General features: G+C 39.6%; 1 protein-coding gene across 2 annotated transcripts; it reads left to right on the top strand.

Annotated features, from left to right (window-relative positions):
- Window positions 1-1,393: 1,393 nt before the first annotated feature.
- Window positions 1,394-22,597, top strand: cgna (cingulin a). Of its 2 annotated transcripts, XR_001662657.1 has the most exons (21): window positions 1,394-1,594; window positions 10,398-11,298; window positions 11,410-11,507; window positions 11,592-11,661; window positions 11,774-11,869; window positions 13,271-13,392; window positions 13,577-13,688; window positions 13,780-13,992; window positions 14,761-14,909; window positions 15,624-15,744; window positions 16,531-16,743; window positions 16,845-17,066; window positions 17,153-17,401; window positions 17,513-17,683; window positions 18,068-18,229; window positions 18,348-18,521; window positions 18,712-18,830; window positions 18,993-19,101; window positions 19,181-19,344; window positions 19,763-21,898; window positions 21,949-22,597. XR_001662657.1 is itself a non-coding variant. In XM_016673483.1 (20 exons), the coding sequence occupies exons 2-20, from the start codon at window positions 10,399-10,401 to the stop codon at window positions 19,902-19,904; spliced, it is 3,606 nt and encodes a 1,201-aa protein (XP_016528969.1). In that variant the 5' UTR covers window positions 1,394-1,594; window position 10,398; the 3' UTR covers window positions 19,905-22,597. The 2 variants fall into 2 exon arrangements, 1 of the variants encoding a protein (XP_016528969.1); XM_016673483.1 differs by having other exon boundaries at window positions 19,763-22,597.
- Window positions 22,598-24,076: the final 1,479 nt, after the last annotated feature.

Consider the following 24,076-nt stretch of genomic DNA (forward strand, 5'->3'; position numbering starts at 1 on the left):
ATTGGATTGTAAGCAGCACTGGAGCGCCATTGGAACTGTACTCTCCCCATTTTATTTATTCTGCACACTTAGTATTTTCAGTACAACGCAGAGTCAAGTCATTACTTGAAATTCGGCAGATGCTGAGTGTATCAGAGATGTCTGAGTGCAGAGAGCTGGTTGATTGCTTTTTCACACGGTGCAAGGATGATAATCTGGATCTGAACTTGACAAAAGCGATTATGTAATAAATTTCCAGTGACACGGAAATATGTCAAGCATAAATGGAGAAGAAGAGGAGTTTGTGGAGAGATGTGCCTTACGTCACTTCTTGGGGAATCAGATGTGAACCCATGTTCAGTCATTTGTTGTTGTAGCATTGACTTAAAAAAGCTGAACATGCTGATAAACAACACTGGCTCTGTTCTTGGGTGTGGTTTTGAGTCTGGAGATGTTTGTGCAAAGCATGTTGCTTCACTGATGAAGCCCTGAAAATAATGTTTACAAAACTATAATCCAATAATAATGTCTGTAATCAGACAATTTACTTAAATCTTTAACTACAGTAGACCATTGGGGACCTTTCCTGGCCTCTTTTCATCCAGGAAAGACTCTTATGAAATTGTCTTTACTCAATGACTCAATGCCCAGGAAGCAACAACTTCAGCATATTTTCCTTCCACTAAAGATAGTAATAGCACTTCTGTGGACACCCAATGTTTATTAAATGTATCAGTCTAAGAGGTGAAATAAATTCACTTTTACATGATATATTAATTTATCTGGAGGCACCTGAAAGTTGTTTTATTCCATGTTCTTCAGCATTAGGTCATGGCAACAAGAACTGTAGATGTGAAACTCTTAAGAAGAAGGTTACATGTGTAGTAGTTTATTGGAATATTATTTTATACACTGCCCATTTATTGAAATTCCCACTGGTGTGCTGTCAAATATGTAATTGTGTGATGGGACAAGTTTTTTGTTTATGTATTTTTTGCTGTCAAAAAACTTATTTTAGGCTCATATTCATATTTGTTTTAACTTCTGTTCACTGTAAGTTTTATTGTAAATCTAATATGTGTGATGTATTGGACAGTGGTGCATATATGAGAATATCTGCGCCATCTAGCGGACAAATTGAAGAAGTAGTCATTCTAAAATTAAATTGTGTCCACCTTGAAAATCATAGATGTTGCAGTTCATCTTGCAACAGATATTGTCCATTTCAGTTTACTTGTGGTAATTTTTCAAGCTTTCAAAGTAAATGTCCAATAATTGTTTAGAACGAGCTGGATGACTGATGTAAAGGTTTACCAATGAAGAGATGGCTAACACATCAAACCCCGCCCATTCCAGAGGATTGGGCCAATCAGAGAACTCGATTTAATGCGAGTGGGCGGCACGTCTTTTTCCCGAGAAAAAAGGTAACAGGTTGCAGTTCCAGCAGCAACGTAATGAACTTGTTTGTGCGGTCGTTTGCGAAGGAGTTGCTTTTCCACACACCTTTTGTGTGGACTTTGATGGATGTCTGGGAAGATATTTAAGGAATCTCCGGCGACGAGACGAAACAAAGCATAAGAAGAGAAACAGAGGAGAGACTTTAAAGAAAAAAAAGGTAAGTTTCGGTTGGAACTGGATCTTCTCGAAGCGCCAGACGGGTCAACCAGACAGTCAGTGTGATTTCCCGACAGTTATACGCTTTAGCAGGGATTTTATGTAGTTTGTTCCTTTTTTACACGAATACAGTAGATTACAATGAGGCTATGTTTTTATTTATTTACAAGTTCAACTTGTTAGCTATTGAAAAAAGTAACTAAATTAGCCTTTTGATATCTATTAATTCTGTGAAGTGAAACAACCAACTCTAAACGGTTAAGTTAAAGCTGGAAGAGTGATTATAACCGTATAATTGTAAAAGAGTTCGTTTTTAAAATGTAAGGAGTGTAAATATCCATTGTATTTGTACAGGAGTATGGGGAGGGGGGAACAAACCTGCACACCTGTGCTTTTAGAGCAGCAGTTCTAACATTTAGGGTCGGGAACAAATGTGGGGTCTTAAGAATTTCAGAAAGTGGTAACTCTAGAAATTATCAAATAAATTGTGAAATAAACAGTGCTAAAAAAAAATGAGTAAAAACAATGAATTGGCTCTTGATGCTGCATGTAATTTTGTTATACTGCCGTTTAATAAAGTGTTCACACAGCTACACTTCTGCCCATTTAAACAATAGATTGTGTTTCTGGTCTGTATTTTATGGTCAACATGGTAAAAACTGCAATTACTTAAAGGTGCCTTTAATTACACTAAACTACTACATATGTTCTGAAATGGCAATAAAAAGATAAAATATTATAGTTACTGAGAAACTGCACCGCATCCTTATTTAGCCAATGATTAATGTAACAGTTTATCATTATTATATCAACATATCATTCAATAAACTGTTGTATATTGGTTCTACTGAATGGTAGGACATGATTGAAACACAGTTTCATACAGTCAGTTTTACACTGGCCAATTTTTTACAACACTTTAAAATGAGAAAATCAAAATCCTGTCAGGAAAAAAGTTTTCAACTCATTTTTATTCTGTCCTAAAGAACATCTGTGACAAAATTCAAGTGGCTTTACAGTTCTATATTGGTTTAACAGTTAAATGCCACTGACACTTGTACTGACTGCTGTTTCTTTATATTTTGTGTCATTAAATGAAAACGGGTTATACAAGCAAATCTGAATTGAATTTAGACATTCAAGATGGGTAAATCCAGATTGGGCTACTTTGTGATTAATGTTTGATTTTATTATTTTATAGTATTTTAAAAAATGTTTATGTTTTTGATGATTTTTTTTACAAAAAAATTCATTTTTTACAATGAATTTTTTTTACAAAAAAATTCATTGTGTACCATTTTTAAAAGTAGCTTTAATCCCATTTTATTAAATGAAAGTAAAAATACTACAGTAAAACCACCTGAAAGAGATTTTCTTTAGAATGTATTGAATTAGATGGTTAGAAAAAGGAGGAGGATGCAATAAATCTCAGATTATAGTTTTGAGGTAGGGAAGGGCTTACAAATTGGTGTCACACATTTCACTGAAAAAGCTTCTGAACCTGGCAAGATCCTGACACATTATTATTTTTTTTTAATCCACACCTACTTTGGCACAAATCAAACTGGTCTAACATGACAAGCAGTAGATGCCGTTGAGCGTATCTAAAGATCCCACAAATCGGCCTCTTGGTACAGAGGCACAAGTGTCAGGAATGTGAGGGAAGAGAGGGCCATACTTATGTGCTTCTAATACGGTGTCATTTGTGTACTGTGTGGCAACACTGAAGTCAGGCTTTGTCATGCCAATGAACTACTTTGGACATGAAAAGGGGAATAAATGGACATTTGTGTGTGTGTGTGTGTGTGTGTGTGTGAAAGAGGAGTAGAAACTAGTTTGGAGAGGGGACAAGGGTTTGGTTTTATGTCAAGAGTGTAATTGAGAAGAAGAATATCCCTCTGCAGTAAGTGGATAACTGTTCACTAGGAGCAGAGAGGGAGTTCTGTTACTTTTAACCAGTCGTTGACGTTTCAAGTCATTAATATTTCGCTCAGAAGAAAAAGGAAAACCACTTGGAGATGGTTTAGCTTTTATTTTGGTAGTTTTTCACCCGTTATAATGAAAGACTGTATTGGCTGCCTTTCCCTTTTTATGGTATTTGACCTGCTTTGCTCATTCCCAGTAGAGAGATGCACGTTCCTCGAAATCCTGCTAACGGAGCGATGAAATCACAGAAAGTGAGGAAAGAAGAAAGCATTGCAGATGATATTGCCATTGCAATATTTACCAATATAATTGTCATCGCAGGATTTTCTCAGTTTCTCAGCCTTAGCAAACACGATCTTAAGTTAAGAAATTTCTCAACATAAAATCATAAGCATTCAGAACAAAACATATGTTCATTAATATCTGTTTTAGTTGTAATCAGAACATTGTAGTGGCTTTCTTATTCTAGTTTGTGGTGGATCAATACGTTTAAGATTTCCAGACAAAATTTTGGATTAAGACTAAATATGTTGCTCTTAGAAAACCAGTGAATGCAGCACAATAAAAGGCGTTTTTAACTTTAAAGCTGTTTGTATTAAGAATGTTAATTTACTGCGCTTTAAAGCTACTCAGTTGACCAGCATTATCATGGCATTCATTTTCTTATCTTTGATGAAGCATCAGGCTGATGTTGGTGAAATACCTAATCCTTAATGACTCAATATGGCATCGGAACAACAAATAAAAAAAAACCTGATCAGACAGGAGTAATCCCCACTCTACTCTGATTATTAAAAAAATAATCAATGAAATTGGTGGGGGCTCAGTTGCATACGTTCGTCTCTATGACCTTTTACATGGTACAAATTAACACTTAAATATGATAGTTCATAGAGTTTTTTTTTTCTGCTCCAAATATTGTTGAGTTGGATGTCGACATATCACCTTCATAATAAAACTTTGGCACAATTAACATGTACAAAAATATGACAGACTGATGAGAGAAAAATGAAAATGATGGATCAGAGGATTTATATTTTGACTGTATGTCTCAGCATCATTCGACACTCTGGGTCTCTCCGCTTGTTGACAGTCTTCCCCTTATTCTTTTTTCCTTTCCCTCCTAATAGCAGGGTGGCTCCAATTCAATTTACTGTCTGAGAATTAAATTAGCGATCAGAGGCAGAGATCATGTCAGCATAACTGCAGGATAATGACTTGTAAGAGCTGAGCAAGCTGACCTGAAAACGCATACCTGTGTTTCGTGGGATCTTTAGTGTTATCGGTCAGTGATGGAGGATAAATGGAAATAGAAACAGACTATGATGTTTATATCTTATTGCATTAAAGTTAAGTTTTTCAGTAATGGCAAAACAGACCTGGAATCTCTGCAAGAATGGACATAAATTTATATTTCTCTTACTTGATACTATGTTTGCTTTTGTTGTGATCTTGCTTTAAAATTTGAATGACCAAAGAGAAGTACATCATTAAACTTACCAAAATATAAACTGAATGGAAATATTAAAGCATCAACCAGCCTTTTATTGGCCAATATATATTTCTATTTCTTTCTTTCAGGTCTGAACGACCCATTTAAGATTTAAGAAGATTTTAAATGTTAAATCTTCATTCTAATGTTTGTAATGCATAAAAAATAATTCATTTCTACAAATGAATGTAACAAACATTGACAGAAGAAGGAAAAATGCTGTAGATTCTATAATAAGGAGAGTAAGAAACAAAGATTATCTTTATCAAAATGTATGTGCTTAATCTGAATCTTATTTTCTCACAACAAAGTGTATCAAAGAACATGCTGCATTTGGATCCATTTACAGACCCAAAAATTGTTTGACTTCCCAGTTTTGATGCATTCAGTGAGCAGGGGAAAAAACCTTTGTGTTGTATTTGTGGTCAGAGCCGATCAAGGAAATGTATAGTTGACTTCAGTTACCCCTCAGTTGATTGGTCCATAGCTAACCAGCATGTTTGGTTTAGATGCTTTATGAAATAATTAATGGTGTTTCTCCAAAAGTCATCTGGTCATAATATTTAAAGTTAAGAAGCTGAATTGAAGGGTTGATGGTTATTCAGCAAGCAGTGATCAGTTGTTTCCTAAATTTCTTTTAAAAATAAATAAAACTTTAACAGTGGAGTTTGTGGATAGAGAAGATATTGAAGGCAGCACTTTGAAATTGGACCAGAGAGGGAAGGGTCTGAAGAGGGGCAGTTCTTTGCATTCTCAAAATCGCTGCCCTTGTTTTCCGCCCCACATCAGACGGACAATGGGATGAGTTGCCCTGGCATCGTCCCCATCCCCATGAACTGGATTTCATTTTTCCTCTGACGCATAAAAAGTGAAACTGCTGGAAAAGGCACAATGGATCAAATATAAAACAACTTCAGCTCCAACTCCACATTCCTCACTTGCTGATGGCTTGTCACCATCAGCGTGCGATTGATTGAATGTCGCATGAAGCACTTTGGAGTTCTATGAACTTCATAAAGCGCTACACAAATAAAGGCCATTCACCATTTTCCACATTCCTGTAAGTCGGTCCTACTTCCGTCAACCTATGCTATTCTTTACTTTTTACATAACACGTGTGTGAAACGATGTCAAACAGGTATGCCTGGGTTCTGCGCAAGTCTCACTGGGTCACAGACCTCATGCATGACTTCACATATTTCTTTTGACACAATGCTTCCTCCGGTTTGGAGGCTGGGAAAACTGCACAAACTGCACTATCCTGACAATTGTATCCACCTACAGATAATTCCCATGCAACTCTAATATCCTTGAAACCTGTTTGTGTCATCTTTAATGACAGCACAAACGCCATCTTCACGTTCTTCCTCTTTCATTTGTTGCTATTGCGCATAAAGCAAGGGCTCTCTCCCTATTGGCTAGCTTGTACAATTTCTTGAAGTAGACTAAAGCATTCTTTGTAAGAAAAAAAAGGCTTTTTTTCTTAAAGAAAACCCCCAAAGGGTCTCCTGAACAAGATATCCTTTGTTTAGAGGTTGAATTGATGTTTCAGTGCGAAGCAGGGTTAAGTTTTTGATGCTTGCTTTTACAGTCGGTCCCTCTGTGTGAATGGGAGGGAGGGTTGCTCACTCACTGTATCAGCTTGGCTGGATTTTATCGCACGGAGCACTGATAAGAGAAGAAAAGTTGGCTGTTTTTTGTCTTTCAGCTCACCCTCCCTCTCTTTTTCCCTGCCCACTTTTTGTCTCTCAGCCCCTGAGTTATGAAGTGCGATGGAAGGAGAGTGGTAGGTAGGTTAGGAGGGAGTGTTTTGGTTACGTAGTCGCAATTATCAACCGTAGCTTTGCAATGTTAGATCTTGTATCTTGTACATAGCACAGGGCATTATTATGAGACAATACTTGGAATGCTTAATTCACTACTTTTAGTGAGTAGAACTGAAAAGCATTGTCAGGCATTATTAGTGTGTTGAGTTGAGCCAGTCAAATATGGCACCTGTCTGCCTTCTGGCTGTTCAGTGTTGGGAAAGGAGTTCACTCTGATATGAGCCACAGAAACTACCTAAAGTTTTTGTGTTGCGGCTCTCAAAGGGAGCGTCGCGTCTGGGTGTGTGCTTTCAGGTTAATGACTAATAGGAAGCAACAGGAACAAAGTTCACACAGACAGTCAAAGCTCAGAAACTGTCGGTGTCTGTAAATCTCTCCCACTCATCCGTACCTGCTTTATACCAGGAGAAGTAAATATGTGTTCATTTTATATAAAGTTTTATGTTTGTAGTTGAGAGTTCTGGGATCTTAAATTGTCTCTGGAGTTCTTGAGCAGCTGAAAGTATTCAGATAGGAAGCAGCGACGTGAAAGGAAAAACTTTATCATGCCATTTTGTGGTATGATGTTGAGGTGGACAGTCTGTAGGAGGCTCACGGCGTCAGCTCAGTCTACCTGCCTAGAAGTCTATCACTGACTCTCAAAGACAAACATATTCCTGAAAGATAGTTTACCCACTGTCAAATTGGTTACTTTACTAAACCAGTTGCAGTAACTTAAAAAAAGTATTAGAACTCATTGAACTCTACAGCCACAAACTATCATATTTTTATGTGACAGACTTTAACAAACTAGGACACATAAGGATTCAGAGTTCCTTAAACCTGAACGGTTTCATTCTGAGGTATTTTGGGATTTTTCTCAATCAGATGTAGCTCAAGCTCAGTCAGATTGGATGCAGTGTGTTCTCTAGTTTTACCACAGAATTTGAATTCAATTTAGGTCTAAGCTTTGACTGGGCCATTCTAACGCATAAATGTCATTTGATTTATACCACTCTATTGTAGCTTTGGCTCTTTTAGTGTTGCTGTCCTGCTGGAATGTGAACCTTCACCCCAGGCTCAAATATTCTCAAGCCTTTTAACAGTTTTTTTTTTTTTTTTTTTTGTCATTATTGGTCTGTATTTACCTCCATTCATCAACTCTGATTAGCTTCCATATCCCTGTCAAAGAAAAGCAACTTTGCAGCATGATGCTGCCTCCAGCATGTGTCACTGTGAAAATGGTGTCTTCACTGTGTTGTTCGTCTTCCTACACTCAAAGTGTTGCACGTTGGCCAAAGTTTAATTTTTCAAGCAACATCTTTCAATAGTTTGGGCTTGTGGCAAACTGTTAACAGGACTTCTTATGGATTTCTTTCAACATGACACTCTTCCATAAAACCTCACTAAAATGTTCGGCCTTATGTGAAAACCATCTTCCTCTCTGCTTCTCCTTCACGGTTATGTGCTACTTTGTGTTGATCTGTCATATAAAATTGTTTTTCAATGCACTGAAATATAGGATTGTAATGTGACAAGTTGTCAAAGTGTTCATACTTTTACAAGGCTCCAGAGTGCACAATAATGCTGTCATTAAAATTTCAAACAATACAGCTTTTAATTGTAGTTTTTCTACTATGAGTATATTATGAAACAAAGAAAAAAGCTACGAAACACAAAACGGCCTTTAATTGTCATATCCGTTTGTTTTTTTTTCCTTTAGTTTTGAAAAGTCTGACCTTCCTGGACAACCTTGTATCATTTCTCTGTTCTTTGTTTCTTTGGAACATTTTTGCTTATTCATCCTACTAAATGCTCCTCCTGCTTATTTAAGGTGGGTGTGCACATTTTTTCTCCTTTCTGGGAAAAAAATATGTGCATCATCATCATCATATCATCATCAGATGATGATGATATCATCTGATGTACACTGTCTGAATTTCTCAGAAAGTGTATAATTCATCCACAAACTATGGAAACGGCAAACTTTGCTATCCATGTAAAAAAAAAAAAAAAACATTTTGTTTTTTTCTCCCTGGAACATTCAAATCAGAAAACTGAAATCTAATGTGGATTACAGCATTTGTGTCATAATCTTTTTTTTTTCTTTTCCTTTTAGCTTAAACTATTCCTGTGGTTTGCGAATCAGTTCATTTATAACTTGAACTGTTCAGTTTGAGAGTCAAATAATTCACTTTTCAGATGTCTGCTAAACTACTAAATTGGTGTACGTTTGGAAAAATGTATGAGATCTTGTGAACAAAAATAAGTTGTTTCCAATCTCATTGAGTCTTTTGTACAATCAAAGACGGTGAAAACTGTAATGGTTGGAGTCATGCTTAGAATATATTTTTTTAAATGATAATAAAAGCTGTAAACCAGTTTGAATACATCTGCTATCCCATCACTTTTCTCATTGGGTTTAAATGTTGTCTTCAAAACAAACAAGCTCTTTTCATAATTTGTATAATTTTGTTTTTATGTAAGAAAACTAAAAAAAAAATCAAATGAAGTGCTTTAAGTTTGTGTTGCTTCATTTCTGGCTTTCTGTTTTAGCTGTGGAAGAAAACTGGTTTCATTTTATTATCTAAGCTATGTATTTTAAATGACCAGCTGAAATCATAAAATGATTTCCTCACGTCCTTCTTCATAATTGCAAGGATTCTTTAACTTGGAATTGCATAAAAAAAATAGACATTGTCTTCCATAGACTGTAGCCAATGGTTCCTCTAAAGACAAATCTTGTCTCTGTTGAATTTCAACCCAACGACCTCCATTCGTCTATGTATGGTTTGCGTTTCCTCTTTTTGTGCTTTCCTGCAGTAGAAGGTCGTCTGCAGTATTTTTTGGGGCCTGGTGTCACGGTGTGACATCAGCCTCACTGTTTACAAAACACTATTGTTCACCAGTAAACATGCACTTTGTTATCATTAGTTCAGGTTAAGATCTCTGGTGGAGATGGCCCTTAAATAATTTTAGCAAAGCGAATGTTTCTGCTTTGCAGTCAGCAGTTGAAAAATATATCTTTATTTGGAGAAGCGTTGATCAGAAATGTGTCACAGATTTCTGATATCTTTTATTTTTTAATGTTTTTGTAGAACTTTGACCTGCGAAGGCTGATTTTCTCTTTAAGAACTGTATAAAATAAGATATAGCAACATAATTCAGAATATTTTTTATTTTATTCCTTCAGTAAACAGTTATTAATTATTTAGAGATGATATCTGAGAGCAGTTCATGTAACATAATCTTTTCTATTATTAATGATAAAGTAATTGGAATTGACATTTTAAAATTGTCCTTAGCATCCTGTATTAGCAAATAGCATTATGAAGACCTCTGTGTTCCCTTTTAAGGGTGTAGACTCTCAGATTTCCCAAAATATTGCAAACATTTCAAATTTGATTTTTCCCACAACAAAAGTTGGAAGTATGAATGGATGGAACAGAGCACCTGTTTGGGGGCCGATCAAGCTAAATTATTGTCAGTAGAGGATTTTTTATCCATTTCCAGTCTCTTAAGTTTTTTTGTGTTTGTTTTTTGTAACCAAATCAGATTTTTCTTCCTTTTCTTTGTTGTAGTATGAGCACACGGTCCTGGCAGAAGGACAGAAGGCACCCGGCGGACTACGATGGCCAGGTCCGTGTCATCAACGATCTCGGTGACTCTGGGGAAGGGCTCCCCCAGCTGAGGCCCAAACCTCAGAGCACCTCCAAATATGGCGTAGCGATCAGGGTGCAGGGCATCGCCGGACAGCCGTACGTGGTCCTGAAGGATGGACAGAGGGGAGACTCGTACGGGGTCCAGCTCAGGACCGACCACTCCTCTGGCTACGGCAGCCTTCCCCGGAGGAAAGAGAAGACAGAGGTTCAAGCAGAGGGGGCCAATTCTGGGGGAGCGGGAGGCCAGCTGGGACCGCTCCGCCGGGTTCAGTCACACGGCTCACTGCTAGACACGGATGGAGGCGGCAGTAGTGAGGATTTTCAGCTATCTAGACCCCCTGGGGATGGGAAGTCTGGTAGTTATGGGAATTTGGATGGAGGGATTGGAGTGAGGAGAGGCAGAGAGGAGGTGTGGGGTACCAGTGACAGAGGAAGGGTTGCAGAAAGCACCATGTGGGATCGTTCTCACCAGACAGGCTCTAACAGGTCATTGGAATCAGTTAGGAACAATGATTCGTACCCTGACCCTCGCCAACAGGCAAACGTGCCTCCCCCCTATCAGAGACAGACCCCTGTCAACAGACCGGTTGCCAGGTATGACGGTGCAGCACCTAGAAACCAACAGAGAGGACCCGCACCTACTCAACAGCATCCCAGAGCTACGTCTCCTATCCTCCACCCCAAACCTTACACCTCGCCCCCATCCTCAGCTCACAGCGGCTTGGGACTCGGCCAGGCTCCGGGCTCCAGAGTCGCTGGACTCCCAGCCAATCAATGGACCTCAGAGGAGCCCCGACACGTGGATCGGACCGAGTCGCAGGTAAGAACCCAGCTGTGTTCTGGCCGGGCATCACAGCAGGCTTTTCTGTGAGCTATGCACAAAACAAAGCATGCAACATTGCAAGAGTAGTTTTCTGATCTATGTCTTAAGGTGACCCCTGACCTTTTGCTGGACCAGGTTCAGAGTGCCGAGATAAGTTCTGAGGAGGACCAGGTGATGAGGACTGTGTACAACATCCTGAGACAGGGGTACAGACCTCCGCATACCTGTAGATCACATTAGACTGATCTGATCAGTGCTGAAGTTAACTTGTCCCTTTTTACGTTCCTTAGTTCTTCTGAGAGTGATGATGTCATCAGACACAAAGTCAGGAGTATTTTTCTGAATTTTCAGAGCATAATGGTTTGTTCTTCCTGAAACGACGCTATTTTTTTTTTTTTTAGGAATTATCCCTCCTAGTGTTCAGTGCACAGAACGGTTACAGTTCTGTCTCCTTTACTCTTTCTCTGATCAGCCTAAGGAAAGCCCTCGGGAGGAGTGGATAAGAGAAAAAAGGGAGTTGGAGACAAAGGTGGCTCAACTGCAGACTGCCCTGCGCGAAGAAAGGAGGGTAAGTGGAACAGAGAAAACTGTGAAAAGGTTTCGGAGGTTCCTTGTGACCTTCAGGCACAAGGTACGACTTGTCCTGGTTCTTCCTGCTTTCTTTCAACCAGACCAAAGTTGGGATATTCTCAGTTTAGTACAGTTTCGGTCATGTTAGGTTGTTTGTTAATTTGACGTATTTAATTCTGTATTTCATACACTCTGTATTTAGGGTGGGCCTGTGCTACAATATACAATAGATATTTTTTTTATTAGGATTTGTTGATTGATTGATTACTTTACACCACTCATGTGAACTGACAGGAGAGCATACATATAAATGTATATATTTATACTTGGAGAAATGTAACATGTTGCAGAGAAATTGCACCTCTTTTGACATTATTTAGGCTGTTTAGGATGTTTGACGACAGTTCTTGACAGAACCGGTTCAGTTCTATTAAACTGCTTGGTATCCTTGCAAAAACTTGGCTTTTAAGTTCCTACGTCCAACATATAATTGAGTTCAGGGTCAAACAAACTTTCAACCATCTACTCTAAAATGCCACCATCAGACAAGTGGAAATTGGTTATGAATTTCAAGAAATGCCGCTGCTGAAGCCATCTTAACATCAACATGAACTGAATTCTAGAAAAAAGCCACATTTAAGTCGAGACTGAATTTTCCAGCTACCCACGTGAACAAGCTGCATGTCCTCTGTTGATAAAGTTTCAGTCAGACAAGGGACAGATTGAACTCTTTGTATCATCTTCCTTGAAAAATAATTTAATAAATGTAAACATCTGACCAGATCTGGACCAGTTTTTTTTTTTTTTGTTGTTTTTTTTATGGTTCCCATAAATGCATGCTGGACTTTATGAGGATTTCCAGTAGTTTTTGCATTTTGGATTACATAAAGAGTTTCTCATCAAGGGCTTGGCATTCATAGAGCAACTTGGCTCTAATTATATGGCTCACTTCCAGTCCAACACTCATTTTAAGCTGCCTGGTCATGAGAAGTGGGTTCGCCTAATTTTTAGTTTGCCTGAGAAGGGGAAAGAGTTTCCACTGTTCTTCAGCTGTTTAACTAATCTAACCAGAAGGGCTAATGGGGTTTCTGTGGGAGGGTGTTTTCAGATTAATCCTCAGATTAATCCTTAAAGCCTCCAGGCTTTGTCAGAGATGTACACAAATGCTCACAAAGAAAATCCATCTTCAGTAATGACTCATTATTCATTGGTTTAAAGTAGCTTAGAAATCCTAAGTTCAAATAGCTCTTAATAACTTGAGCTCTTCTGCATATTGATTATTGGGTAAAAGCAAACCTGCCGAAGCGTTTCCTAAAAGCGAGTTGTTTATTCAGCCAGCACCGCCTGACGCCTCGTGTTTCAGCGCTCTCATTTATTTATCGCGTCTGCTTGTGTGCAGGACTCGGCCAGCAATTCTGACCCCGCTCTGAAAGCCGAGCTCGAGTCGTGTCTGGATGAAAATCTGCAGCTCCAGGAGCTTCTTGACCGGAAGAAGAAGGAGCTAAGCGAAACACAATCAGAGTGAGGATACAGAAACACACACACACACACACTCAGACTCACATGAGGGCTTAATGCCACTGGTTGGGTCATGACTCAAACAATTTAATAAAACAAGGAGTTATTGTTGCTTATTTGCACCACATACAAAACGGTCTGTTTTTTTTCTACTGAAAGAATATGTGGGACTTTGTTTTTGTTGCAGGCTGACTCAGCTGCGCATGGACAGAGAGAAAGCAGAAAGTCGGGTGAGAGAGATGGAGGACCACCTGGCGGAGCTTCAAGATGAGCTACGAAGAGAAAACAGCAGCAAGACGGTACAACGTTGTCCTTCAGGGGGATTCTTGTGAAAAGACACATTTACTAAAAAACCCCTGTCTGTACTCACTGTAGCTTTACTGTTCATAGGACCTGATGTCTAGTCAAGCACAGCTGATGGAGCTCTCCCAGCTGAAGCACAAGCTGGAGGAGACACTCAGGCAACGAGAGAGGGAGCTCACCGCTCTGAAAGGCGCTCTGAAGGAAGAGGTGGCATCACACGACCGAGAGATCGAGGCGCTGCGAGAGCAGTACAGCGCTGACATGGAGAAGCTGCGCAGCAGCATGGAGCAGGTGTCCCAGGTGTGCAGAAGCGGACAGCAGCCACTTAGACACGGAGCCAAAATGTTCAGAGTAACGCCGAGTGGCGACAAACTGGCTAAATGACCACAAGGGTCTTGAGGTCAATAATAGTGTGTACGCACAAACGCCTTGCAAAAGGATTCACGACCTGGAAGATTCCCACATTTTGTCCTGTTCATATACAAAAGGTTAAAATGTTAAACTTCCTGTTTATTTACATCCGTAAGAGAATTTCAAAACCACGCTTTATTTTCAGTGCACTTCACAATCATTCACTTCCTGGTTTATCATTATTATTTATGACAAAATCTGAAGTTCTGGGTGTATGTGATCTACTACAACACACTGTGTCTGTTCGTCTAAGGATAGTCTAGGGCCAGCAGCCATTTGACAACAACTTTATTAGATTTTAAGGTTAATGAAGGCTGGAGATAACAGCTGCCTGACCGTGGTCTAAGTATTTGTTTAGAACATGCATTAAATCATCAAATAATTTGAGCCTGGAAAAGTGATTGAGGTGACATACATTTATATTTATGGGTTTTGCATCCAAATGTTGTAACATGTTAAACTAGACTGAGCTCGACTGTCGTTAAGGCCAAGGACTCACTTAACCATATTGGCCCATGTCACTTCCGATGTTATTTGATATGGCTCAAAAAGTGGCTTGTTTGGTTGTATGTAATTCTGCTGTGCATCTGAGTTTAAACAGAAAAATGTTGAGCATCACATTCAATCTGTTCTCGCTCCTTCTGCCGTCTGCCAAAGTCTCACGCAGGGATCGAGGCCGAGCGGCTGCGCGTGAACTCGTCCGTCCGCACCTTGCAGCAGCAGCTGGAGGACTGCAGAGACGAGAGCAACCACTGGATGGAGCAGTTTCACTCCACCAGAGACGAGCTTCGAAGCACCAAACAAGAGTGAGTCAAGCCAAGAGCTCAGATGGTTCGCAAAGTTTCTCCTCGGGACTCTTCACCTGCACATGGATTTTCCATGCTTTTTTTCCACTTTCGTTTCTACTAATGTGTTTCTCTTTTTTTTCTTTTTTCTTTTTTTTTTCCCTCTCTCATTCTTCCTGGTCACTGCTTCTTCCTCTCTTTGTCAGCGAGCCGCCCGGCAACCCTGAAACACAGTGAGGGTCACGTATTTCACAGCATCTGTGTTGACATGTGGAAGTTTAGATTTGGCTAACTGTGCTAACGGCTTTCTCACCATTGTGTTAAGACTATCCACACACAGCGTCATTCATTCATGATGCTTTACTTTAACCACAGGGTCCATGATGACCAAATACAAATTATAGATCATTATTATTCTAGGACAAGTGGGGTTATGATTATTTCCTGAAGTTATTTATTAAAATCTGTGACCTCCTATGTTAGCAGAGACATTAAAACACAGGAGTGGTGTGGATAGTCTGTGATTAGTGAAAACATAATGTGTTCCTGTGAATATATCTCTGTGATTGCGATAACTCAAGCTGCAGCATTTATTTGCTCATTAACTAAACCGAATCGAATTCATGATCTTCACCCATTCAATCCAGCAGCTTCTGATGAGGTGATTAAACGGTTCTTAAAATAGCAGTACACGATGCGATGCTTTGTGATTGGTGGCTTTTGAAAAATTTTCAGGCTTCTGCAAATCCGTCTGGAGAAAGAGGAATCTGAGGATGAGCTGAAGGAGCTGCAGGAGAGAATGAGCGGAGTGAAGCAGCAGGCAGCAGACTCCAGCCAGTCAGAGGCTCTCAACCAGGTGCAGTACATTTACTGGCATTACTCCAGGGCTCCTGGGAGCTCTTAGAGCTTTTTCAGTTTAAAATTTTCAATTTTATAAAATGGGGTCCAAACAAGGCCCAATTTTAAAGCGGGGTCCTTATGAAGTCTGGAAAACTTGAAAATTATGTTGTTTGATTTGAGTATATATGTTTTTCCCTCCCTTCTTTTCTCCCTTTCTTGTCTCCGTATTTGCATAGCTTCTTTCTTGACTGTCTTCTTCCCGTCTTTTCATCCTTCCTCCATCACTTCTTCCTTTCCTTGTCGTTCTTTTCTCACGTCTTTCCTCCCTCGCTTTGTTCTTCTGTTTTTCCTTCCTTCAGATGTTTCTATAAGTGTCTTGCCTTCCTTTCTTGTGTCCCACTTTCCCTTGTACTTGTCTTTCCTTTCGTCCTTTTTTGCTTTCATCACTACAGTCTCTGTTTTTACAGATTCCATAATTAAAGCATCAGAAGTTTAGAAATGCCTCTTGTAAATTCATAGTGAATTTTTGCGTTTTAAATTTTAAAATGGGCCTAAGCGAAACGGAGAACTCTAATTCCACATTAGATTCAAAGTTCTTCATTTTTTCTTCTTAAACAATCTTTGCTGTTGGTTGTATTATCATTCCACCCTAAAAAGAAAAAACAGTTAAAATGCATCATTAAAAACACTGAATTAATCTGACACTCTTGCCAGTGTTTGGTATATGTCAACTTCTGACCTACAGCGTAATGACCTGTACAGGAAGTGTAATCATCAGATTGTATAAACTAAATGTGTGCAGGAGCTCCAGCGGTGCAGCGCTGATCTGCACAAGACCAGGTTAGATCTGGAGAAGCAGAGGACTGAGTACGACAAGAAGGTCATGGAAACCATTTCCCTGAAAAAGTCTCACCAGAACCAGGAGGCAGAGCTAAAGTATGAGATCGACAGGCTGAAGGACCAGTTACAGAGGGCCAAAGATGACTGTGTAAAGGCACAAGAGAAAAATAAACAGGTCAGTTCACTCTTGTCGCAAAATTATACTAAGATATTAAGGTTTGCACCTGAAAAACATCTCATTCTCTTTTCTTTTTTTTCCCCTCCTCCTCCAAATAGCTCCCGAGCCCAGCAACCATCTCGGAGCTGGAGCAGAAGCTCAGTGAGGCTCAAAGAGAAGCCAGCCAGCTTAAAGCGAAACTCTCTGCAACCGAGGAAGAACTGGAAACTGCAAGAACGGGTCTGAGTAAAGCTCAGATGGACATTAACTCCCTCCAAGACGCTCAGAAGGATCAGGAGGCGGCTAACGCCCGGCTCAAAGAGAAACTCTCACGATTAGAGGTGAAGCTGAAACATTATCCCACTCGGAGACGCTCTGAAACCGTCAGACATAGAAGAATAACTGATCTGCTCTGTGATGTACTCAGGCTCAGCTGCAGAGCAACGCCACCGAGAGCTCTGAGGCGGAGCTCGCCCTGCACTCCGAGGTCAGAAGCCTCCGATCCGAGCTGGACGAGGGGAAGAGAAAAGCTTCCAGACTGAGCCAGGAACACCGTGAACTCGGCCTGCGTCTGGAGGACACAGAGAGGGACAGAGAGACGCTCAAGCAGACAATCACCCAGCTGGAGGACAGCAAACGGCAGCAGGAGAAAGCCATGGAGAAACTCAACAAAGAAGTAAGAGAGACTGATTTCACAGTTCATCCTCGCTTCTTAGAAGGAAATGGTTCAATAAGTTCAGTCCATTTATATGTATTTCTCACACTTTCCTTTCTCTCTCTCTCTCAGTATGAGTCTCTGAATGTGACCTCAAAAGAAGAGATCCAGGCTCTGAAGGGTCAGCTGGAGGAGCAGAGAGAGCGAACACGAAAGGAGGTGCAGGAGGCGCAGCGTCATGGAAACGATACAAAATCCGAGCTGGAACGAAACCAACAAAGCTTAAGGCGACTGGAGGAAGAAGTATGAAGCCGTTCAAATTGTTTTCACTTATAAATGTTTTAAGGATCCAGTTTTCTTTGTTTGGGATGAATGGCTGACATACAGTAACCTTTGTGCAATTTAGAATATCATTTAAATATTAAGCTATTTCAGTAATTTAGTTAAAAAAATAAAACGTGTCATAAAGATTCATTGCACAAGAGTCGTGTTGTTCCAGGGGTCAAGCTCATCATTGGTATGAATATTACTGGACAGTTGAGTGGAAGGAAAAAAGCAGTGTGGCACTTGGAATAAATCTCTGAGATGTCATTTTTAAACTGCATTTCTAAAACAAATGAATTTATGCAGTAACTAATTCATAAGACAACACAGTATAACACATGGGCGTTTTATCTGTTTAACTAGATATTGCGACAGAAGAAGGAGCTTCAACTTGCGTGCGAAGAGAGGGACAACCACCAGCTGGACAAGGAGCTCCTCACCAACAGACTGCGCCACCTAGAGGGAGAGGTAGAGGCCAGCAAAACCAGCCTTAATGAGAAAACGCGCGAGATTCGCATCCTGGAGGTACGACTCTCACTTCTAGTGTCTGTTCTAGAACAATAATACAGAAACTGGGCACGAATGCGGTGTTGGGTGACAACGTTTCGTAGAGAGCTTGCTGACGTCGTCTTCTGTCCACCAGGACAAGCTGAAGCGTGTGGAGTTGGAGCTGGAGGAGGAGAAAAGCTCCGTGGAGATGCTGACGGACCGAGTGTCCAGGAGCAGAGACCAGATCGACCAGCTCCGCTCTGAGCTCATGCAGGAGAGATCCTCCAAACAGGACCTGGAGCTGGACAAGAACGCCATGGAGAGACACGTATGTCCACCTGCTTTAGCAATGAAGAGTAATGCAGTACACTGAAACAGCAGGCTTGGAACATTTTCCCATTTGTTAGGTCGTAAAGGTTATAGTGTTCAGTATTTGTTTATACTTAACACTTGTCCCCATTCAAATAAGCAGGACAGAAAGCAGGAAGTAAATGCGTGTGATTTTTGTGTGTCGGCAGCTGAAGGAGCTGAGGAGCCGCGTGGCTGAGATGGAGGGTCAGTCTCGCTCGTCAGCGGGAGTTTCTCAGCTGGAAAACAAGATCCAGGAGCTGGAGGACCGCCTGCGAGCCGAGGAGAGGTAAGCGCAGCATGCAGAAAAATGCGTGCCTTATTCTTGTGTAAAAAAAAAAAAAAAAAAAAGTAAGATAATTTCTTTTTTAGCAACAGACACTAATCCAAGAGAATGGCAAGTGTAAGAAGTTGGTTAGCTTTTATTTACATTTTTTTCTCTATAATAAAGAGAGAAGAACACCATTTTGTCATCACAACGTCGACTGGAGAGGAAGCTGAAAGAGCTGAACATGACGCTGGACGAGGAGAGACAGACGCACACCGAACAGAGAGATCAGGTATAATTACGGTGATGAAATCAGTGTTTGACACGCCGGAACACACTGCAGCAGATTTAAGACTTAACGCGTGTTGCAGCTCACCCTGAGGGTGAAGGCGCTGAAGCGGCAGGTGGACGAGGGAGAGACAGAGCTGGAGAGGATCGAGACTCTGCGGAGGAAAGCCCAGAGAGACATGGAGGAGCAGACGGAGCTGAAGGACGCTCTGCAGGCCAGAGTCACCGCTCTGGAAACGGAGCTCAAGTGAGTTTTTCTTTTTTTGGGTTCGTTACACACTTTGTGCAGCTGAGATCATCAAAACTGTTTTTCTGAGTCACTAGTGGAAGAACAGCGTCTCCTCCTCCTCTTTACACTCGTAAAAATGACACCAAGCAGATCGATCGGCTGTGACGCTCACACTAAGGCTTGCACAACCTCCCTGGAATTCTCCATTTACTTTAATAGGCTGAAGTTGTACATTACTCATCTACTACAGGCAAGATTACTTCACAAACATGCTGGCAAAAAAACGGAGTGACACATTGTTACTTTAACCAGCCAGTGGAGGGCGCTCTGCTCTCCAGAATGCCGTTGACTGTCTATGTAGACCAAGTAAAAGAACCCTTCGTAATGTTTTAAGCCAAACATTTAAAAATGACCCACTGCTGTCTGTGTCTGACAGGAGGAAAACTCAAGCATCGATGAGGCCGGCTTTGGATTCGTCCGCCCTCAGCTCAGACGACGACGACGACGACAGCCTGTACAACCCGTCCACCATCGCCTCGTTCCTCACCGAGAGCAACCTCCAGACCAGCTCCTGCTAAGGATCAACTTCTGGGTTAGAACAGATCGAGAGGTTCTGCCGAGAACTATAAATAAAGAGGAGGCCTTTGTAGACTTGGGGGCGGGGGGGGAGCTAGAGGGTAATGGTAAACACAGCAGACAATGAGGGCGGGCTGCGAGGAGCTTAACGACTCATTGTAGAGCTGAACATGGGGACTGATTTTTCCACACCAGCATGAATGTAAGGAAACATCACATCCCCACCATTTAAAGGAGCCTTCCCCCTCCGTCTCATGCAGACAATACGTGACCCAACACAAAGTACTGCCTAAGCAGACTCTACTGCACCTTTTGGAACAAATTCAATATGTCGGATCATTTCAGAGCTGCTTCACTTTGAGAAGCTCAGCTCTGGTTTTTTTTTTTTTTCTTTCTTTCTTTCTTTCTTTCTTTCTTTCTTTACTACCACTAAAAAGTTATCTTCTGTAAAAGTTTCCCATGCAGATGTCTTCAGATCAAACCTGGCTAAATTATATAGACGTAACCACAGCAGCAGTGGATCAAACAGCCGCAAGCTTTTATAGTTTATATTGGAAAAAGAGGCAAACCGTCAGACCGTAGAGATTGTTCGTCAGAAGCTTCGCAGCTTTCTGCAACTGCAGAGATCGTTATCTGTGATGAAGGGATGAGATTCCTGTGCTTTGATCACCTCAAGAAAAACCATAACATATTATTTGAACAGAAAAATATAATATAATAAAGCAGAAAATGACCAAATGTCTTACTAATGTTGATTATTAGTTTATTATTTTGAGTTTGATAAAAAAAAAAAAAACTTGAACAGAAAGTATGGAATAAAGACCCCCCATTAAATGAATAGTTTTCATGTGTTTTTTGAGTGTAAAAGAATGCTTAGTTTTCCAGACTTTAATCCTTTTTCTATTTTCTAAAGGTCAAGTTAATTGATTTTTCATTGATCCAAATTTGTATTACGTCCTCCGTCTTTGATTTTTCACATCACATTTTGGGTTTGCAGTTTTGTCTGAGAGTCTGATTGAATGCCTTCAGGATCCATAAAAAGCAACTTTTTAGGATCAGATTGAGCTGGACTTTTATTTTTTAAACTGGGTCTCAAAACAAAGTGATAAACTACTATTTTTTTTTTTTTTTTACAAGCAGAATAAAGGGGCCAAAGCTCACTTGCATTGTGTTTAGACCATCTCCATTTAATGTAGCATACTTCAATCCTTTTTTCCAAGTGGATTTATTGTAGTTAAAATGCCTAAAAAGGCAGTGAAGTGGGCCTGTAACACACTTTGAAGGTTTTTGTTTCATGATTTGTCTCAAATGTCCACAATGTCATAAAACTCTGGGCCAAAAAAACCCAGAAATTTGAGTCTTTATCACTTTTTTTTTTTTTTTTTTGCTGTTCTGCTCTTTATAAAGAGACTGATTATAACACACCTTTATGAGCCGGCCAGTCAGTCAGCTGCTTTACAAAGATGGCACTTGTAAAAAGGGTTTTAAACTGCCTCCATAACAGCCGTGCCTGTGGACTGTCCATCAGTTTCCACTTCCTCTTTAGAAATATTTTAATAAAGCCAAACAAATGTTCTTTGCAAGTGAAAGAAAGCCGACCTTCCTTCAGCCAGCTGACCAGCTGCACGCATTAGAGGCTTTACACCACAGGAACGGCACGATCGGAAATTGTTGCCGTTGTAAAATTGTAATTTTTTTTGTAAAACCTGAGTTTGCTGATGCCTGTAACCGCACCTTGCCTTTTTTGTTTTCTCAGCTTTTCTTCACTAGTAGTTGACTCGGCATCATAAACGAGGTGGTACCAGTCAAAGAGTCTATCATCGTTTTACTTTGAAGGGATTTGTTAGTAATACTTCTGATTGTGACGCACTATTCCACAGCAGAGGAGTTTATGTACACTTCTTTCCTATTAACCTAATCGGATATAATGAATTTATAAAATCACATTTGAATGAGCTGCTGCAGTTTGTTCACTGAGACAAGTAACATATTGTTTGTATAAATGTTTTTCAGTAAAAAAAAAATGCCTATTTTTAGGATGGTTAGGAATAAGAATTTACTCCACATTTCCATCTTAATCTGCACACAATCTTGATAATCTAATCCCTACCAGAATTTTGTGACTAAACAAAAAAAAATACTGCCTGGTGTTATATTGTACTGTTTTATAATCGTGAAAATGTGTAAGAATTGCCCTGCAGTCATTTAGGTTGAACCAACCTGGTGCATCTTTGCTTGCTGTCCTTGAGACGGTTTGCAGCTCAAAGTGATGCACTGTTGGAAACGACTTTCATTGGATTCAAATCTAATTAAAGTATTTTTTTCTCTCTTGCAATAGAAAATAAAGGCCAAAACATTCTTCTGCCAGGTATTTCTAAAGATGGCCTAATTACTATGCATTTCTTTGTATTAAGGCAGTGAAACTTGTATTTACTGTCAATTTATTACAATGCCTTTCAATTATGAAAAAAAAAAATTAAATGTTTATGTATTGTTTTTTTTTTTTTGTTTGTTTACACTAAGTGATTGGCTTCAGATAAAGCGTAATGTTTATATTTGCATTTTCGGTTCATGTGGAAGATGGTATTGAATGATTTGTTCTGTGCAAAAGAATGAAACAATTCTGGTTTGTACTGTAATTTACTTACTGAACATTTTAGTTTTCTGTTAATTTAGCTACAATAAATATGTTAAATTAACATGCTCTCTTTTGTTTCAGGGCACACACACACACACACAATCAGACCTTTTTTTTTTTTTATTACTTCAAACAATAACTCGCTGCCAGCTACGATACGAGTGACCTTTGAAAAGTTTACCGTCATGTTTCAGCAAATTTCTCAGGAAGATGGATGACTTCTGCGGAAGAGATTATAGCCAGAGTGTCAACAAAAGACGTGTCAGGACTACTTCAGAAGAAACGGTTTGTCACATCGCTTTGTGCAAAAGCCAACAAACACTGCAGCAACTTATCATATGATAAAAACAAAAAGGAAATGTTAAGCTTTTAGGGGATTAAAGTGAAGCATGCCGACACTGGAAAGAGATCTGCTGTCTGCAGAGGACACGAAACAGATCATGTTTGTGTTTTGACAGCACGACGTTCATGGGCTTAAATGACTGTTGGGCTGCAAACAAGAACATTCATTTGTCAAAAAGATTCAAATTCACCCAGAGTCTCAATGAGCAATAAACCTAGATCCTATACCTAAGGGAGTGAGAGAGTTCAGTTATCGGCCCCATTTAATGTTTAGTTAATAGAGGTGATTATCCTTTTATGGAAGAGTTTTAAAATGGATATTTATTCAGAAATTACCATGTGAACATAATCATGTCTTCACGCGGATGCAGATTGTAAAAGAACAAAAACAAATGTAATGAGTTTTAAACCCAAATTACACGGTTTGAGTTTTATTCAGAACATCAGCAGTTCTCCTACAATAACTTACTGGAAGTTAGTGCCATCATTTACTGAACAAAAAAAAAGAAACAAATGTTTTAAAAACTCAGACGTTTCGGGGAAGTGAGATTGAAACTAGACATTCTCAAGCCAAACCTGTTAAATTTAATACTGATGCATTTCAGTAATCATAACCACTTTAAATTTTGAAGATGGTTAAGAGTATACACACATTTTATTATTATTATTATTATTATTATTATTATTATTATTATTAATGACTTCCATAGGGTATAAATATGATTTTAGGCAGAGGCCCTTTTCTCACAGCCAGTTCTCTGAAGTACTTTTTAATTTTCCTTTTAAATCCTGTAAAGCACTTTGTATTGCCTTGTTGCTGAAAATGAGCTAGATAAATAAAATTACCTTGACCTTTGAAGAGGAAAAACAGGAGAAAATACACTCCAATTGAGGCAGATGTGTATGAAGTCTGCAATAACTAAAGGTAAAAAATAGTAGGAATGATGACTAGATGATATAGCAAGGAGGAAAATCTCTGCAGGCATCCTATTACATATAATAAACATACATCTGTGATGTGTGAGCTCTCTCTAGGTTATTTTTCTGTCTTGACATTAAAAGCTGCTGAATTGTTGTCGTTTCAACATGGCAACAACAGCGTCTTTGTCAATGCAACCTTCTTTTCCTGATGAGGTGAGACGGTAAAACAACTCCCCCAGTGGAGAAAAGCAAACTTTTTTTTTAAACTGGCAG

The sequence above is a fragment of the Poecilia formosa genome, unplaced genomic scaffold, assembly GCF_000485575.1.
Source record: "Poecilia formosa unplaced genomic scaffold, Poecilia_formosa-5.1.2 Scaffold77, whole genome shotgun sequence".
Taxonomy (NCBI): domain Eukaryota; kingdom Metazoa; phylum Chordata; class Actinopteri; order Cyprinodontiformes; family Poeciliidae; genus Poecilia; species Poecilia formosa.

Bases quoted from the DNA above. Each gene is read 5' to 3' on its own strand.
- cgna (XM_016673483.1), top strand. From the start codon at position 10,399: ATGAGCACACGGTCCTGGCAGAAGGACAGAAGGCACCCGGCGGACTAC. The intron at 11,870-13,270 runs GTAAGTGGAACA...GCTTGTGTGCAG, and splicing joins CCCTGCGCGAAGAAAGGAGG to GACTCGGCCAGCAATTCTGA. The intron at 17,684-18,067 runs GTATGAAGCCGT...CTGTTTAACTAG, and splicing joins TAAGGCGACTGGAGGAAGAA to ATATTGCGACAGAAGAAGGA.